Source organism: Anas acuta, chromosome Z (genome assembly GCF_963932015.1).
Source record: "Anas acuta chromosome Z, bAnaAcu1.1, whole genome shotgun sequence".
NCBI classification, from domain to species: Eukaryota; Metazoa; Chordata; class Aves; order Anseriformes; family Anatidae; genus Anas; species Anas acuta.
Genome location: NC_089017.1, coordinates 68,766,995 through 68,785,048, shown reverse-complemented (window position 1 = coordinate 68,785,048; position 18,054 = coordinate 68,766,995). Strand labels below are relative to the sequence as shown.

The following is an 18,054-nucleotide window of genomic DNA, read 5'->3' as shown; positions in this document are numbered from 1 at the left end:
CACATCCAGTACATTGCAATGAAATGCCACCCAACACAGGAAGTATAACTTAAAGGAAAAACAAATTACACCAAGGCATTTCAGAAATTCCTCCTGGTTTCCAGAAATTCTTGGCAGGTGGCATTTGCTTAGGGTACAGTTCAGTTGTGCCAACACAAACCATTCAAAATTAGTAGTTTAACAGAAACATGATCAACAATGATGCCCATGGTAGCTTACTTTTTTGCAGACTTCAGAGAATGTTATTAGCATCTTTTCTGATGGCTTAGAGAGTAGTTAGTTATATGATTTCTTCTTATAGAACAATTACTGAACAGTAATAAGAATAAAAAACTAATTACTATTATTTTTTTGGGCAGCATAGTTTATCCTCAGGGTAACAAATGTTTCAGACCTCCTCAAAGCATTCTTAAGTGTAATTACAAAGAATTATCTTCACTTTTTTTCTCAATTATCTATTCTCCTAAGCAAAAATTTGTTATTGCACAGGACACCTGAAATTCCTTAGCTTTGGAAGTGCAGAGGGGCATGAGATCTACAGAATTTGTTGGTTTAAAAAGATAAATTAAAAAAAAAAAATCTCCCCTTTGTATCACTTCTGTTCAATGGGTTTAATGTTGGGAATGAAACAAGCTCTCCGTGTAGTTATGTATACAACTAGTTTTTAGTTTTTAGCCTGCCATAACAGAAAATGTGTTTTGGTGATGGCATGGGTGAGTGAATTTACAGCACCTGTGCACTCAGCGTCTCCAGCGGACTTTCCACCCTTGGAAAAGCCATGAGTGGCATTCCGCGTGGGTCTTCAGGCTTCGGTTTAGAAGGAGCTCCATGAGTGCCTTTGAAGTTATGGACAACACATATCCCCTGTGTAATGCAGAAGAAAAAAAAAAATGAGGTCAGCATGTTCTGTCCACAGGAGTAACTTAAAGGAATTCCCACCAGGGTCTCTCAGCTGCCAATTTTTGCAAAGAACTTCAGCTGGGGTTTTGGTTAAAGGCATCACCTGTCTCAGCCTTGGGCAACAGGGCATTTAATGATACAGCTGGGTATGCCAGACCATCTCAGTAAAACGGCTCATCTTTCCTGGCTGAGCCATCCCCAGCCTTCTTATGTTTTATACAGCACAGCATCCTACGCTGCTTGCTTTTGCATGCCAGAAACATGGACCATCCTTTTGCGCATGTTCTCAGCCAAATATCCCCTTGAGACTCTGACTAACATTTCCAAACAATGAAAAGAGCTCATTTGATGGCTTAATCTACCTCACATCTGGATGCCACCAAGATCCTTCAGCATCATTCCTTCATGTTACCAGCACAACTCTTGCAGAGTTTATCCCACAAGGCCTTCCCTCGTGCATGACCAGACTCACTGCACCCACCTGGTGATGCTGGCATGACCATATGCTGCACATACCTTCTTGGAGGCTGGGTACAAAGCGAAGACAAGGCATGCAGGAGCTCACACATCAGCCGTTAGAGCAATTCCTGCAGCCAGTTCCTCACTGGCTTTTCCTCTGTGTTGCTCTTCGCACCTGAGCAAGGAGCAGGCTGCAGCCTGGGTGAGTTTTGTGCTGAGAGCAGGCATCTCACAGCAGTCCTCTCCTCTGTGCTCTGGGGAGACCCCTTCCTCTGCTTGGCCGTGGAGCCTTTGCCACTTGCTGGTGGCAGAAGGGTTGCAGGGCCAACTTGTGGTTGGGAGCAGGCTGCTAGAAAGAGGTACTGGAAGCACGTGGACTGTCCTGACCAGATGTATGGGGTGACTGCCTATCATATTACGTGGGCTACTCTTAAATTGACTTTCGCAGTGGGAATCAGAAAAAACTGCTCATATTAAAGCCATGGAGATTCATATTACAGGTTGGAGACAAATTTTTATTTAAAGATAACATGGGGATCGGAGAGATTTTATCCTGATCTTCCTTTCTCCTGCTCATCTTTTATGGCTTGAAACAAAATGGAGAATGAGGACCATTGCTTAGAGCTCCATGCAACACCCTGTATCCTACATTTTTGTCCCCTACCAGGCAGCCAGTGGGGCTTTGCAATACAGTGATGTCAGAGAACAAGTCTCAAGCATTTCCTTCTTTTGACATTAATTAAAATCTACACCATCTTCAAAGCATTTTTCCAGGACCGGTCAAGTAAGAGTATGTACAGTAATTAAAATAAAATAATCCTGAAATACTAATGATAGCAAAAATGTCATCATACTAGTATTATTAATTAATATCAACCTGATTTCATATTAGGATTTTCTCTGATGGTACATCGATTAGATGGGGCTAGAATTAGTTCTTAGCAACTGGGTTAATTAGCTGCAGCTGGACACAAGGGAGGAGTAATTTTTATTTATTTATTTATTTTTTTAACATCTACTTTTAAAAGGAATGGGGAAGGACTGATAGGCTTACCAGAAACAAAGCTACTGCACTTCCCAAGATGAAGCCCGCAATCACGTCCGAACAGTGGTTCCGATACTCAGAAACTCGGTTTAGCCCAGTGAGGAAGGCAGCACACAGGGTACCCAGACACAGCACAGGTTTGGCTAGCCTGCTACTCTTTGTTTTAATTGTGCTTGTGATGTACATCTGAAAAAAAAAAAAAAGGCAAACCAAAAATGAAGAGATCTGCCAGAAATTAATCTTTTGCTATCCAGACGTATCAGAAGTCAACAAGGATGTGATTCACGGCTCATGAAAAAAAGAAATTGAGAAATGCAGGAAGAGGTTTAAGGTAACTCAGAGAACATTTTTAGGTGAATAAAACAGGTACTGGAAAGCGACATTTCAGGGTACCAAGTATCCAATCAATTGCACTTACACTGGACTTTCTGAGACGCTATATATAGGCTCAGTTTTACTGATGTCCTAACTTGTGCAAGTGCTTGCTCATATGCCAGCAAACACACTGAATGTAAATGACTAAATGTTTGCAAAAGGGAGTCAAGTGTTTTACTCCTGCAGAAACTAATATACATATGATGTATATATATGGACCTAGCGTCCATATGAACTACAGCTGCTCCAGCCTCCTAAGCAGTGTTCAGATTAAGAAACAGATTGTTGGCATTAAGAGAAACCACTACAGATGTCTTCTCTTCAAGGTAAAATGAAATACAGAACACAAGGAAGATTTCTTTCAAAACAAAGTTGATTATGAAAATGTCACTCTAAATCATGAATTTTCATGGTGCTTATAATACTGTTTAATGAACTTTACATGTTTTTGGCAGTTCGTATTTTATTTTAAATGCATTTTAACAAAAAGAGTAAAACAATGTGGGTCACAATTAACAGCTATTAGTTTTTAATTCCAGAGTCAAAGATACTGAGAGCAAGCAAACCAAGTCTGATGACAAAATAATACAATAAAATACTTTTCATTAAGTATAGATGCCTGTAAGTATTCCCAAGGTTTGATAAGCAAAGCAAATACATCAAAACACATAGTCTTTTTTTTTTTTTTCCCAATATTGTCTTCATCATGCACAAAGATGACACATCGCCTCCCATCTATGAATTTTCAGTTTTTTCTTGTCCATATTTATTTTCCCTTCTCAGTGACTGGGCCATCCAATTACCCTGTTGCTGGCCTCCTCTCTCTGGCTCAAGTTAGTAATGTCAGTCCCAAAATCATTGCAGTACATTAGCTCTGGAGAAAGGGATGGGATGCAGCAATAACCTCCTGGTAGGTGAAGTGGCAGGCCAGAGCAACCGACCAGGGGCCAGCAGGTAAGCTTGCCTCATGGCCTGTACCAAGGCAAAATTGCAAATTCACCTGCCACGCCACTGCAGCGCTACTCTTAGCAGCTAAATTTGCTAGGTCTTTGGGCAAGTGAAGTCTTCATCCCTAAATGTGCTGTAAAGCACACGAATTAAAGGTGAATTCAATGCATGAATTGGAATATTATGGTGTGTCATAGCACCGGGAATGGCACTCACATACTCCAGAGGTTCCTGCGTGCTCCTTTTCCTTTTCCTTTTTTTTTTTTTTTTTTTCTTTTTTTTTTTTTTCCCCAATATGTGAACACAGCGCAGGCTTTGAAAAGACACCTAGCAACTGAGCACTAGGCGGCAATGTTGCCCCAGTCATTGCTGCTAGCGTGGGCTGCGCCTACCACAAAAACTCGGCAAGGTTTTTTCTTCTCAAACAATAGGAAAAAATATTACTGAAGTGGGATGCCACTATGTGAATAACTACTGCCCATCCTTTCACCCTATACATTTATTCTCACAGGGGCCTATGGAGCCGAGCAATGCAGAGAAGGATTGCAGTCCCATTCCCCACAAAAGCACTGCTGTAATTTACAACACCCAAAGGAAAATCAAAATGTCCTTAAAGTAACAGTGTATCCGTGCTGTGACAGCTGCAAATCCGAGCTACAGAGCGTGGCATCCAGTCATGCTTGTTTTCTTAAAGGTATAAGATGGAACTGGATCTTTGCGTTTCTCATGGTGGGAGAGCTTTCTTTATTACAGATGGGATGTTACCTAATGCATTTGAAGTTTCACACATCTCGGCAGGCAAATGTAAACTTGTAGTAAAGAGAACATTTTTAGCAATGAGGGTAATTAACCATGAAAACAGATTGCCAAGGGAAGTGATACATTCTCTAGCATGAGGAGAGTTTAAAACAAGACAGGCTGTTTTTCCAGAATGTATGCTCCAGTTCATCCATAAATTACAAACTGAGCTCAGAAATAACTGGGTGAGATTCTTCTTTCAGGTCAGACCTCCTGGTCACTGCAGTTTTTGATCTTCATTACTGTAGCCCCTAAAGCAAAGACATTTTTGAACATTCTCACAATATGTTTGCCCCTGCACTTTGAGGACATTTACAAAGCCTTGTGTAAGAGCCCAAAATCTCAGTGGAAGTCACTTATATTTGACTTCCTATCCTCTGCAGATGTTTTTGGAAATTTCCTATGCTGCTATTCATGGGGTAAATTTATTTACAGAATTTTAAGTGTTAAAACCAGTTGTTTGATGGCTGAGAGAAGGAGGGAGGAAATGAATATAAAAAGATGTGAGAAACAGAGAATAAGTCATTACAAAAATAAACTACACAAGATTTATCTATATAAAAAATCTATTTGGCTTCTTTACTGCACTCTTATCAGTACACTCAAGCAGCGTGTTTAGCAATGTGCAATGTGTGATTGTAGCAAACATTCTCTGTGTAACTCCTCTTCCATCTATTCCAGACAAGCAAGGAGTCAAGGAAGCTTTTTTGTTCACAAGTTTAAAATAGACAGACATATATATATATATATATATATATATATATATATATATATATATCCTACATTTATATATGTGTGCAAACATACGCTTACATGTATTTATAATGTATACTATATCTATGTTGAGGAAGGCAGAGCGAAAGAAGTCTGTTCAGTCCTTTCAGTAGGAGGGGAAGATTTATTTTCACCAGAAAGATCACAATTTCAGCCCAGTACTGGAAAATTCAGTGTCCTACAATTTTTATAGATCTTTTCCTTTTCCATAGAGATTTCTACAGTAAGAGCTACTGACAACAATCTGTGTTGCGGAACATGATGCAGCCTCCTAGATGCTCAGTGAACCTGCCTGAGGTGCCAAAGCCTTGAATTTTGTCAATTAGTCTGGCAGGTGTTAACGCTGAAATGGAGGAAATTGACAGTGGGGTCACAGTGACCTGGGTTGCAGAAGGGCCTTGCTGTAGTGTTCTGTACTGTTCAGAATTTCCCATATGTTGAAAGTTTCATGTCTAGGTATATTGTAATGCTGTAATCCAGCCAAGAAGCAACCCAGGTGTAAACAACAGATGCCAGGTCGTGATCAACTGTCATGAGGCAGAGGCTTCTAGCCAGATGGAGGTGACAGAAAGCATTACTCGTGGACACTGCTAGGCTAGTGCTCAGCTTAACAATCTTAAAAACATTACTAAAATGTCAATGAGAGTGCCTAATCGTAGCTTTTAGCCACAGAGACCCTATTTTGACTGTACAAGAGTTCTCCTTGCTTTCAGCCCAGAGACAAGCAGGAGGATCAGCAAGGGTGTCTCCCTTCACTCTACAGTAAGAGATCATTTAGTTTTACTTAAGAAATACTTCAATTTGGTATGTTCAGGTTGAATATCACCACCTCTTAGATGCCCTTGTCATTGGCTTTTCTATGACCTTTCTCACAAGTGCACGATGTAAAAATTGTTTGAAGACATGTAACTAGGATACCCACATGTAACATAAGATTTTATCTTTTCTTTTTTTGACTGAAACGTTGATAAACTAAGGAATATTTCCAGCCTATCATCATCATCTCCCTTGGTCAATGTCTTAGCACGTTTTCTAACTGTACAGAAGCTTGTACTGTGTCCAGAGACTGTACTACTTCAGGAAGAGTAAAAAAACTGCATTAGATATCATTCTAATTTTGATGTAAGCATGGAACCAGGGTTGCTGGCCCTTTTTTTTTTTTTTTTTTTTTTTTTTTCTTTCTTTCTCCTTCCCCTGTTTTAGGCATGTAAGTTTCATCACTGCCTGAAGAGATCACAAAAGTCATGCTTTGGGTTCCCAGCGTATTTGGCAGGTGACAAGAAAAAGACTAACTGACTAAATATAACACCCAGATTATAGGGAAAAAAATCTAATCAAATGAACAAACAAAAACAATCAAACAAGCAAAACAATACAAAAACAAAGTGGCCAAGCCAACCACCGTGGGAGCACTGTCACTAGCAGAGTAATGAACAACGTACAGAGACATCTCTACAAGATACTTAAGGATCAGTGATTTGACAACATATTAGTGCCAGAGGGTGTTTTCAGGCAGAGACCTGGGCTAAAATTGTACTGCAGACTGAAAACTTGTGGCTCAAAAAGAACTCCATATCCTGGCTCCACCTGTTATTTTCCTCTGTGGCCCTTTACAATCTCCTGCATTGGCTGAGTTGCAGGGGCTACTGTAGCAGAGAGTGGAGATAAAGTGGGTGTAAGAGCTGTGCCTTAAACATCTGATGCAGTCCTCTGTTACTTTAAACATCTGTCCCACTGTGGCTCAGGGGTCTCATCTCTTTGTGTGCCATTCGCTCTCCACCAGAGCCATGGAGAAAGCAGCAGAAGTACTCTTGAAAGCTTAGGGCTGAGCAACATTGAGCTACTAGGACCTTAAACCCAAGAAGTAAAAGTGCTATTCCCCTTCTGTAGGAATCAGCTGTTTGTAGAAGACGTGGCTTCCTAGGAACCAAAGGAGGTTGGGCAGGGGAATTCCCTGAAAAGCTTACCAAGCCCGGTCCTGGAGCAGTTATCTTAGAGTACATCATGATGGAAACAGCTTCTACAACAATGCTGACTTTATTAGAAATGTTATTTCACATATGGTTGCTTATTGTTCAGAAGTAATGCATGCAAAACAGGATGGGCTTTCCAAGCACTTCTGAACAATTCCTGATCAAAGGAGTTAACGGTTTATATCTCTATCATTATTCACACAAATTTCAATGCAAACAGATGGTAAAAGAAACAGCAGTGGGTGGCCTCTTCTTTTCATAGCAATAATATGGTGTTTTATCATCTGGTATCAAAATCAGGGTAAATACCCTGTCATTAATAAGTTTGAGGTTTTTCTCCAATTCTGATGACCTACAGAGAGAATCTGCCACTCATTCGAGTCAGGCTACTGAGGGAAAGTATTCCTAGTTAAGCCATTTTAATGTTGATGAGACAGGGGAAAGGAGAAGAGGTGGTTAAATGCTTACTCCGTGGCCTCTGGGAAAATCAGCAGCAAAGACAAGATTAGGACCTCATTCTTCTACATTACACAGTGCTGCAAAAGCAACAAGAATTTGATTTCCTTATGCTGGGTTTGTGTGGCAAGGTTTTGGTAACAGGGGGCTGTAGGGGTGGTCTCTGTGGGAAGAATCAAGCAGCTGCCCCATGTTAGATAAGGGACAGTTTTAGCCAGCTCCAAAAAAAAAACCTGCTGTTGGCCAGAGCTGGGCCAATAAGTGATACTGTTTGTGCCTCCAGGAGAGCAGATTTAAGGAGGGGAGAGAAGAACTGCTGCAGGTGGATGTGGCCTGGAGGAGGCTGCGGCCCATGGAGAGCCCCCACAGGAGCAGGCCCCGGGCCAGAGCTGCAGCCCATGGAGGGGAGCCCACGCAGGAGCAGGGGGTCTGGGGGGAGCTGCCACCCGTGGGGGGGGACCCGTGCTGGAGCAGTTTGCTCCTGGGGGATGGACCCCGTGGGACAGAGCTGTGTGGGAGCAGTTCCTGAAGAGCTGCTGCCTGTGGGCAGCCCCCATGGGCTCAGTTTGGGAAGGACGGCATCCCGTGGGAGGGACCCCACTGGGAGCAGGGGCAGAGAGGGACCCTGAAAGAGCGGTGGAGACAAAGTGTCAGGGACTGACTGCAGCCCCCATTCCCCTGTGCTGCTCAGGGGGAGGTAGCAAAGCGTGAATGGGGGGAAGGTGGTTTTAATTCATTTTCTTTGTTTTCCACTTCTCTAGCTTGTTAGTAATAGGTAACAAATCTCTCTGATCTCCCTATGCTAAGTCTGTTTTGCCCGTGACAATAATTGTTGAGTGATCTCCCTGTCCTTATCCCAACCCTTGAGCCCTTTGCATAATAATTTCTCTCCCTTTCCCTTTGAGGAAGGTGAGTGTGGTTGTGGTGGAGCTCAGCTGCCCAGCCAAGTAAAACCACCACAACTAGCAGTGCTAAAACAGAGACAGAGCAAAGGGGATTTTCCATCATGGGAAGGAAAGAAAGCTGTTCCTGAAACAACCCTCTTTTTCTTAAAAAAAGACACTGTAAGACAAATAACCTCATCTAGATGTACAGGCAGAAACCAGTCATACATATCAGCAATTATCAGTGGTGCTCACCGTGGCATATAAAGCTGAGTAGATGCTCAAAGCAGCATGTTTGGATGGAAAGGATCTCCTTGCCTTTTCAATCACCTCCACATCCCCGGTGCAGATGTTGCCATTGTTTATGAACTGGTGGTGGGTCCGACAGTCGTTTCCAGTGTAGTTGGGTTTACACACAGTCAGGAAGTATGGAGCCAAATTCCCAGTCACAACCTGGCCAGCATTTACAAATATGTCAGTAGCAAAAAGTCCAAACGCAAACACTCCTGTGAAGAAAGGTTAAAAATAAGTATTATTCAAAGACGTTTAAAACAGTCTTGGTACCTGAAAGGAAGATATATAATGAGAGATAAAGGAGAAAACTCTGCTGTCATTACCTGGAAAAAAACCCTGTTGACACCAGCAGAGCCCTGCATGGGATTTATGGCATGGAAGACTGCATGCTCAACTATGGCAGGTGCTTAACTCAGTGGCTCCAGAAGGACTCAGAAAAAAGGCTGAAAGTGGTAAGTAAATGCATAGGTACCTGTTTGATTCAAGCTCTGAACAGAACTGTGAGCTACATGTTTCACTGCAAACCCTGCATCTATACTATGCCTGCAACATTTTCACTATGACAAGGGCTTGCAGCCCGCAATCAAGTGTCATGCACATGAGCTGTTAAGGTGTTTATGAGTTTTTACTAGATGTGGGCGGAAAATGTTAATGTAATAGCTCTGAACTACAAAATAAAAACCAGAGGAGCAGTGTAGTGCTGAGACACAATTAACCTTCCCATTGCATGTCACATATCTTTTGGATTGTGACTATTCACTATTCTGATATTGCAAAATTAAGATTCTGATCCAGCAATATTTGCCAAATCCTTTGGGATATGTCTTCAATACTTTTGTCCAGAAGACCTTTCCATACAGTTGCAGTTCAGCTTATGCCAGTGGGAGCACATACCCTCATACACTACAGCTGAAAGTATGCACTTGAACTCAGAAGCTTTTGCAGGGCTGTGGAGCATCCCTTGCTTGAAACTGCAGTAGTCACATCCTCCAGGGACTCCCCATGAGCATTATCAGTATCTGCTATGGCTGCTATGAACATATAAGTTCATAGATCTTTGCGTGCAAGTGCTTCCTACATACCAAAGAAGAAGAGCAGGTTTGCAGTAATGCCAAACCCAAATGTTTCAAAAGACTAAATCACCTCAATTTTCCTCCTACCCATCACTAAACGGGATTAAAGTATCATAGAAATTTAGAAAAAATAAATATTTTACTTATGGTCTGGGAATGCTGGCGGTCATATATTTTTGCCTTCTCTCTCCTACAGTTTTGTAGGCAAAAGTAAGTTAAACTCTAACTGAACTGAGATTGACGTATATTTAAGTACAACCAAAAGCTGGAGCTTCAGGGGTATCAACATATCTTAGGAGAGCTGTAAGGGTTACAGTATCTTCACTGCTTATCTGTACTGAGTTATAAAAGGAAAAAAAGATTGATGTAGTCTGAGAAACAAAAATATCAGGGAGTCAGGAATATAATGCAACTGAAAATGCCTTACCTCAAATTAAGAAGAATCAAAGATAGTTCTGCAGATACTGTAACCCTCCATGTAGATAACGAAAGCAGGAGGGCCATAACTAGCAAGAGTTAGGTCCTTTCAAACACGTAGGGCCTGTCTTTACAGAGGACAGTGACATGAAATAAAATCCTTATCTAGCAATGGATTAATTGTGCAAATGTGCAGTGGTACTTTCTACTGCTGCTCGCTCATGCTTTGTCCTCAGAATGCATCCACAAGGTCAGGAAGGAGTGTTACCACAGTGAAGAGGATTTTGAGGACCGAGTTTATTACCAAATCTCCAGGCCATGGGTTAGAACTGAGCACTCGAGAAAAGGCACATTAAATCCATGGTGCTGCCTCAAGGAACTGGTGTGTGATCATGGGTTTAAGGAGATGGTGGAGATCAAGGAAGGCAGTAGCCTTCCTTCGGTTCTAGACTGCAGGACTGTCATGTCTTTTTACTGATGTGACATTCTTCCTCCCCTTTATCACGACTTGCTTTGAACAGTACTGTTTTGATGTGCTGTGCAAATCACGGGGAATGCAACGAGGATTATTACCCAGCTCTTTACAATGCTTAAGGGAAATCCAAGAGCCAAGCTGTTATCTGGCCCGTGGTTTTTATTGCAAAGCTAGTACAAGTCAAAAACTGAAGTATTTCAGAAAATGCTCACAGGCTTCATAAAGTTATTTCAATCTCTATGCAGTGCACAGGTACAAAGGCAGTCTGGTGTTCTACTCTGAAAGAAAGAAATTTCAACACCTGTATTTTCTCAATATTCGGCAGCACTGAAAGTGCTTGCCCAGTGTCAGTGCTGATGGCTGTGTGCTCTGCAGAACAAGTCATGGTTGAAACCTTTATCATGTTCTCCATTGCGATGTACAGGGATCACTGTAATTCCCCTTCTGCAGCTCTGCCAAATTGTGCCTTATGAAAATTACAGCGATGTGCACCAACGAATTCAGCTAGCAGGAATTTAACCCTTGCAGACTGATTACATTACATATACTCTCTGGAGACTTTGAAACAGGGTTCATTGTAATTAATTTAAAGGCTATAACACCAGCGAGCCTTGGCACCAGTGGAGAGTCAGTCCCCTGATAGCTTTTGTACCTCAGGAATCCGTATATTCAACTGATTTGCTCAATGGCCTACAGGAGCTAAGTTAACTAACCAGAGCATGGGAATGCCGCGAGGTAACTGACAGGTTTTTAGAGGCAGACAAGCCACTGCTGACAGGCTTCATGGGAAGGGTAGCTAGTCCTAGCTCTTTACAGTTATACAGCTGAAATTTGTGATATCATGCCACACAGAGAATGTGAGAATTTGTACCTCTTGCATACTTTGATGCTAGATTTAGTGGGAGGTGATACCGTCCTGCTAAACTGTGGCATGTTATCATGCTGTGCTCACTCTGGCCTAGAAAACCTGGGAGTGGACTTTAGTCCGGAACTTGACATATGTTGAATAAGGATGTACACAGCACTAGCCACATTGAAAGGAGACCTGTAAAAACACAGCCTGCACAGATGGTTGTCAACACAAAGGATGGATACAAGCTAATTTAAGTTGTATAAAGCCACTCCTTCCTCTCATCCACATGTATCACATAGTCTGGCTGCAGGAGATCTTAAGCAAGGAGCAGAAGGCGTACTATTTCTGATAAGGCATCCTGACTTTTCTTCACTGTCCTGGCTCTCTGCTGTTTTTGTGTGTGTAAGGAGCTGACAGAAAGAAGAGATTGAAAGCAAACCAGTAAGCGCAGTGTAGTTTGGAGACACTAATTTAGACCATGGATACAGGGTAGACTTTACTCCCTGCTACTCCCTTTAGCTGCCCCAGATCCCAAGAGGAAGAAATCAAGGCTCAGATCTGAACCTCTCTTCACCTCCAGTGAGAAAGACTAAACAGAACAAAACAAAAAACAAAGAATGACTTTTACAAAAAAAAAAAGCTGAGGACAGACAAATGAACCCTAAGTCCTTCCAACTCCATCTCACCTGACCTAAAACTTGGCTTGGAGAAAGCATCTAAATCTTCAGCAGCTTCAATTTTTAATGCTTCAGTTTTATTTTCTCCATTTACATCCCCCATAAATTGCTGCCAAATAATCCTCCAAGCATGAATTCATAATTGTTGGGCTCTCACTGACACACAGCTCCAATGGTTTTTCTGGTACTAAACTCCCTGAGTGGCTGTTCATCAGTGTTACCATCTCCAGCTGAGTCTATTGCTTCTGCTAACAGAAATGCATGCCGTACAGAAGGATCTAACTCTCCTCCCTCACCGTTAACATTAGCAGTAACTCGTTTTCTCCTGGCAACTCTTGCTCAAGCTCTCTTCTTCCAGCCTGAATCTCTCTGACATCAGTGACTGCAGCTGCCTGCTGACTCCATGGAAACTCTCACTATTACACACATTTAAAATGCCACTGATTTGAAACAAAACAAATAAATAAACACACACAAAAGGAACCATGGGAGTTGTAGACAAGCTGCTGAAAAGACATTGGGAAGAGAGAAGTGAGAAGCCAGTGGGTGGAAATGAGAATGAGGAGGCAGAAACCTTTATTAGAGGAAAACCATGAATCCGTTAAGTAAAGTGACAAAAGAAACAATGCATTGAAGTGCTTGTGGGACATCAGAAGCTGTGCTCTTGAGTAACTATAGTCATGTCTTCCCAAAGTGAGTTTATTTAGGCATGCCTCCCTCTCCCAAGACAAATGCCCAGACAATTGTCTGAATTTGTCACACTCGACCTAATTTGCTGGGAAAACTTTCATATTACACATGCACGCTCACATTCTCACAACCTCTTTCCTACTCCTAAGAGTTGTAAAGAGGATAAGAGTTTCAGTGGAGGAAGTCCTTGGAACAACTTCTGGTTCTACAGAAATGCTGATCTTCACACCATCTCTGCGGGTGTTCCCATAATTGCCTGGTGCAGCCAATTAAGCCATCCATTGTTAGTCTTGTGACCTAGAATCTGCTAAACCACCTTCCATCATTATATCTTCAAGGGTGTTGTTAAAGGAGATCTGTATCATTTGCCATTTTACAGCTGGAGAGATAGGCATTGCAGGAAAAGGTACTGCTTGTTGCTGTGGCATCAGTTACAGGCTCAAGAGCAAGCTGTTACTGAGCACTCACAATCTGATCACAGGATTGGTTTTAATCTCCCCACAAAGCCCACTGCTCCAGCTCTCTACTGCCTCTTACTTCTACCTGCTTCACCTGTGAGTGTCCTGCCTGGGTACTGTTTCTTCAAGACATAAGGAGCAAGATAAGTGGTCTGAACACACAAGAAGAAATTCAGTTGCCAGTGCAAAACCACTCCAGAGCCTTGAGCCTCCTCCCCATAGGTGTCCATGATTTCTTCCTGCTTTGCTGCTTTATAACTATCAGTTTTCATCTAGGCAACAGTCATCTCAAAGCCCCACATAAAAGGGAGCAGTAACATTTGATTTGTCCCCAGCACAGACACCTCTCATTGTGGAGGTTCCTCAGTGATAAGAAGTGAGACCTATGGTAGTTCAAGCCTCACCCAAACACAGCTTGAGCCCTCCTGAAAGGCAGCCAGTTAATTACAGAACGTGCATTGTTTCATTATGAAGGCAGACGGAAGGATAAGGTCAGGCAAACTATGTCCTGCAGCTGCACAGGGAATTGACATCAGAGCTCTGGGGTTTATCTATCCTATTACAATAAACTCAATGTGTGTGTAAATCTTGTAAACCTTTATTTGCTGAACTAAAGCCTTAATTTGCCGAAATAAAGCCTTAATTTCATTATTTAGCTGCCCACTGTGAGGTGCCCCCATGGTTTAAATTAAGCTGTCAGCAGAAGCTGATCTGTGCCATTCGTTAACTGCAAATTATGCAGCTCCAAAGTAAAAGCCACTGGTAACAAATTCACAAAGCACGTTGCATTTCTAAATATCTGGAGACAGGCTACTTGCATGTTATCAGAGCTTTGCAGGTATACAACTTAATCACAGGGATTAGAAACCTAATATATTGAAATGCAACAAAATACACTCTGATCACACTGCCAGACTGAGTCAGTGAGGTCTGAATCCATGATCCTGGGGGTGGTGCAACTGCTGTACGTACGCGTACTAAATCCTTGACTAAGATCATTCTCAAAATAACACTAAAATAACGTATAACCTCTATTTGGAATACAAATGGTGAATAAGAGCAAATGCAAGATGTTAACAGGGGTACTGACTGGGAAATTGCCACAAGAAAAAGTGAATAAAAATACAAAAAGCTGTGTGTTTTCAGGCTGGGTGGCAGGGAGAAGTGGCAGAGGCCCGAGAAACAAACTTCTCTTCCTCACTGCTTTCTCAAAGGTTCAATACAAAACCTGTGAATTTAGGTAGCTGAAGTTCTTAATAAAACTCCTTTGAGGGATGGGGAGGGGAGGGAAGAGCGATGGTGGTACTAAAGAATAGCAGTGCAGCACCAATATTTTAGACAGAAAAAATTACTCCAAAGCAACTGCAAACCTCTTGTTTGAACTGAAAATCTTTAAAATAAATGTCTGTGGAAGGAATATGAAAGATAAAGAGGAAGATGGAACAAATTGCAACATATATCAAAGTCTGATGTTTCCAAGCTAAGCCAGCTTTATTCCACTGATAAAGGAATTGATTTTCTAAATACAGGGAACACAGCAGATTTCTCCTATCTGGGATGCAGTAAAGGACTTGATATACACTGAAGTAAATTGAGAGACAGTTTTTTGCCACCGAAGGCAAAATGTGCAGAATTTATGTTTGGGCCAGGAAGAAAGAAAAATTTTGCTCCAGCTTTCTATGGATGCAGAAGCAGTGAAAAATTTAAGACAAAGCTCAACATTTAAGGACCCCACTAAACTTGCGAGGGGAGAACTCTAGAGACGGACAGCTGCTGAGGACTTGAGGAAACAAAGGGCAAATAAGCAGGAAGCACAGCAGGCAAGGTACAAAAGTGAATGAAAAAAAACATGGGGCATTGTCAACATCCAGGAAAAGCTATAGGGTTTGATTTTGCTTAATTCTTTGCACGAGCACTAGAGTAATAAATAAATAAATAAATTAAAATGCCTCATTGTGAGGCACACAAAGAAAAAACATGAGGAGAAAAAGCTCAAGTCCAGCAACCAAATCCAAAAAGTCCCATGGTGATAATGTGACAAGCGTGATTATCTTTTACACCACCAAAGATAGTTTGAAGTTACCGAGTAAGGGACAAACAAAAAGTCTCTTTGCCTTTGTAAAATATGGAAATAACAACTCTCTGATGCTCTCAGTGATGTGCCTTTCAAGGTCAGAAAGTTGTGTTAATTTTCCTTAGGCATAAACATCCAGATACACTGAATGGTATTTCTCACCCTTTTGAGTAATATGAACTGTGATGACATAAGAGATAAAGCATTGTTCCACAGAGCTCGATTGCTATTTTTTGGAGGTACTCATGGAAGGCTCTTGCTCACTAATCTGGGCTAAAAAGGGTTATCAGATGTGGATATTCAAATGAATTTGTACCACAACTAAACTGGTTTTCTTGCAACAAGCCAGTCCACTTGCTAGGATATCTTGGGAGAAAAACTATTTAATATCTCTGTAACCTATGGTCCTCATGTTTAGCATGCGAGGAAATCCATGTACGAGCAACCTGTTGGTCTCTCCATATCCAGGTATCCTCCTTCTGGAGTGAGTAGCTGTGTGAAGATAAATTCCCTTATCACCCAGCATGAGCTACAGCTGGTCAGTCCATTTCACATTTTCAGATGCATTTGGAATTTCAATGAAATAAGTGTGGTTATTTTTAGTTCCTTTTATAAATGATTTCAGTCACTTTTCAACAAGCTCTGCTTCCCTCACTTCACAGCAGAGACAGGGAGGTTTCTGACAAAAACTTGCAATCAGTGGAGTTTAAAATAAGACCAACACTTTAAGCCATTTCTAATAAGGTTAACTTCCTTTTTCTCTGCAAGATAAATAAAGCTGCAAAGCCAAGATTGATTTCTCTAGCAGGTTCATATCCTGCTACTCTCCAACAGTCCACAGTATCATCATTGCCTCCTCCACCAGAAGAAAAACTATAGCATGAATGCCTAAGAATAAAGATAATTAAAATGAAAGCAGGGCAGAAAAATATAATTACAAGAAAACATATAGAGCAAGTGCTTAGCCGCCATGGTTTAAGCTCTTTTAGTGCTGACCCCGCAGGCGAGAGTATTTGATTAGGACTTTGCAAAACATGCTGAATGTGCTGCAACAGCCAAACAGCCCTGAGTGGCCCAGTGGACCTCAGTACCCTGCTTTTCTCCTAATGGCAGTTTACTATCCATCAATATATCCTAGAGGTTATCTGAAGTTCAAGGGTATTTTACTTTAATTACATTCCCATGTCTTTCGTTTTAATGAGCAGCACACAGGACAGGCCTGGGTAATGAACCACAGGTGGTTTGTGTCTCCACCCCCAATGTGGGAGAGGGTAAAAAACCTATTTCACTTCCTAATCTCCATGCAAAAAAGCAGGAGTTACAGAAAAAGGACAGGGAGAAAGAAAACCACAGTTTTTCATCCTATGCAGCATGTATTTTTTTCTGATGAAAACCTGAACAAATTGCAAGAATCCCTGCCTGCAGCCATGGCTACACTCCATGGAAGCCATCGTCACACCAGCCCTTTTGTTTTTTCACATATAAAGCTCAAAAATTTAGTAATGACAGGGAAGATGTGATTCAGATATTTTCATTTTTTTGTTCAGCTGTTTATTTTAACTCACACTGTGAATTCAGACCCAACCCTCCTAAAGGGGGTATATGTAAGGGTGATTTACCTCTGTGAGTACACAGGGAGGGAGGTGCAGAGATGGCCTGTGAATAAAAACTCATGGTCTGTGGAGAGTCATATTTACCACTGTTCTGTGCAGGCAGTGAGACAGCTCTCCCTACTTCTAAACGCTCAAAGGCACAGCTTGGGCAGCCTTAAGTAGCTTTGAACTGAGAAGCCTTCAGAGAGCAGTAAGATCCCCTGTCAGTGCCACAGCAGATATTCAGGCTGTGCTGCTGCTTCTACTCCTAAAGAACCATGCGACTGTCCCCTTGGTGAATTTCTCCTGGGCCTTTTTCCACTGATTAAGCTTTGTGAAAAGGGTGTAGAGGTCTTCAAGTACAACAGAAAGCAAACTCCAAATGGTTTTGTGACAGAATTTTTTCCCTTGTTTCTCAGCAATTAACTCAACAAAATCTCTAACAAAAACAACAGCAACAAAACCAAACACAAATACAATAAAAATAAGAATGTTATTTTAGTGGGCTTTGGGCTTTTTTATGCTGTGCTCAGCTGAACATTATGTGCCAGAGCTATAGATGTTAAAATTAAACTTGAATAAAAAAATGCTGAAGAGATGGGCTGCTGAGAACCGATTTGTAAGTAAAATGGGTAGCTTACAGAGAATAGCAATGATGGAATTATTCATATAAGGATTTGATTGGCATAACCTTTCTTCAAGGGTTCAGATGAAGCATTAAGCTCAGCAGAACAGGATATAAACCAGGTCCAGACAGCATGACATGGCACATTTCAAACATTACCTTGCAAATCCCGAGGGGGACTATCCCTCTAAGGTGGAAAATGTCTGCAAAGATT

The 18,054-nt window shown here is 41.6% G+C and overlaps 1 protein-coding gene across 3 annotated transcripts in view; it reads right to left on the bottom strand.

Annotated features, from left to right (window-relative positions):
* PLPPR1 (phospholipid phosphatase related 1) overlaps positions 1–18,054 on the bottom strand; it is a 129,555-nt gene that overhangs the window by 2,471 nt on the left and 109,030 nt on the right. For all 3 annotated transcript variants that reach the window (XM_068667035.1, XM_068667037.1, XM_068667038.1), the window contains exons 5-7: positions 8,868–9,118; positions 2,414–2,590; positions 733–864 (exon numbers count right to left, since the gene is read on the bottom strand). In XM_068667035.1, the coding sequence (XP_068523136.1) occupies positions 733–864; positions 2,414–2,590; positions 8,868–9,118 (560 nt within the window). The remainder of the gene's footprint in view (positions 1–732; positions 865–2,413; positions 2,591–8,867; positions 9,119–18,054) is intronic.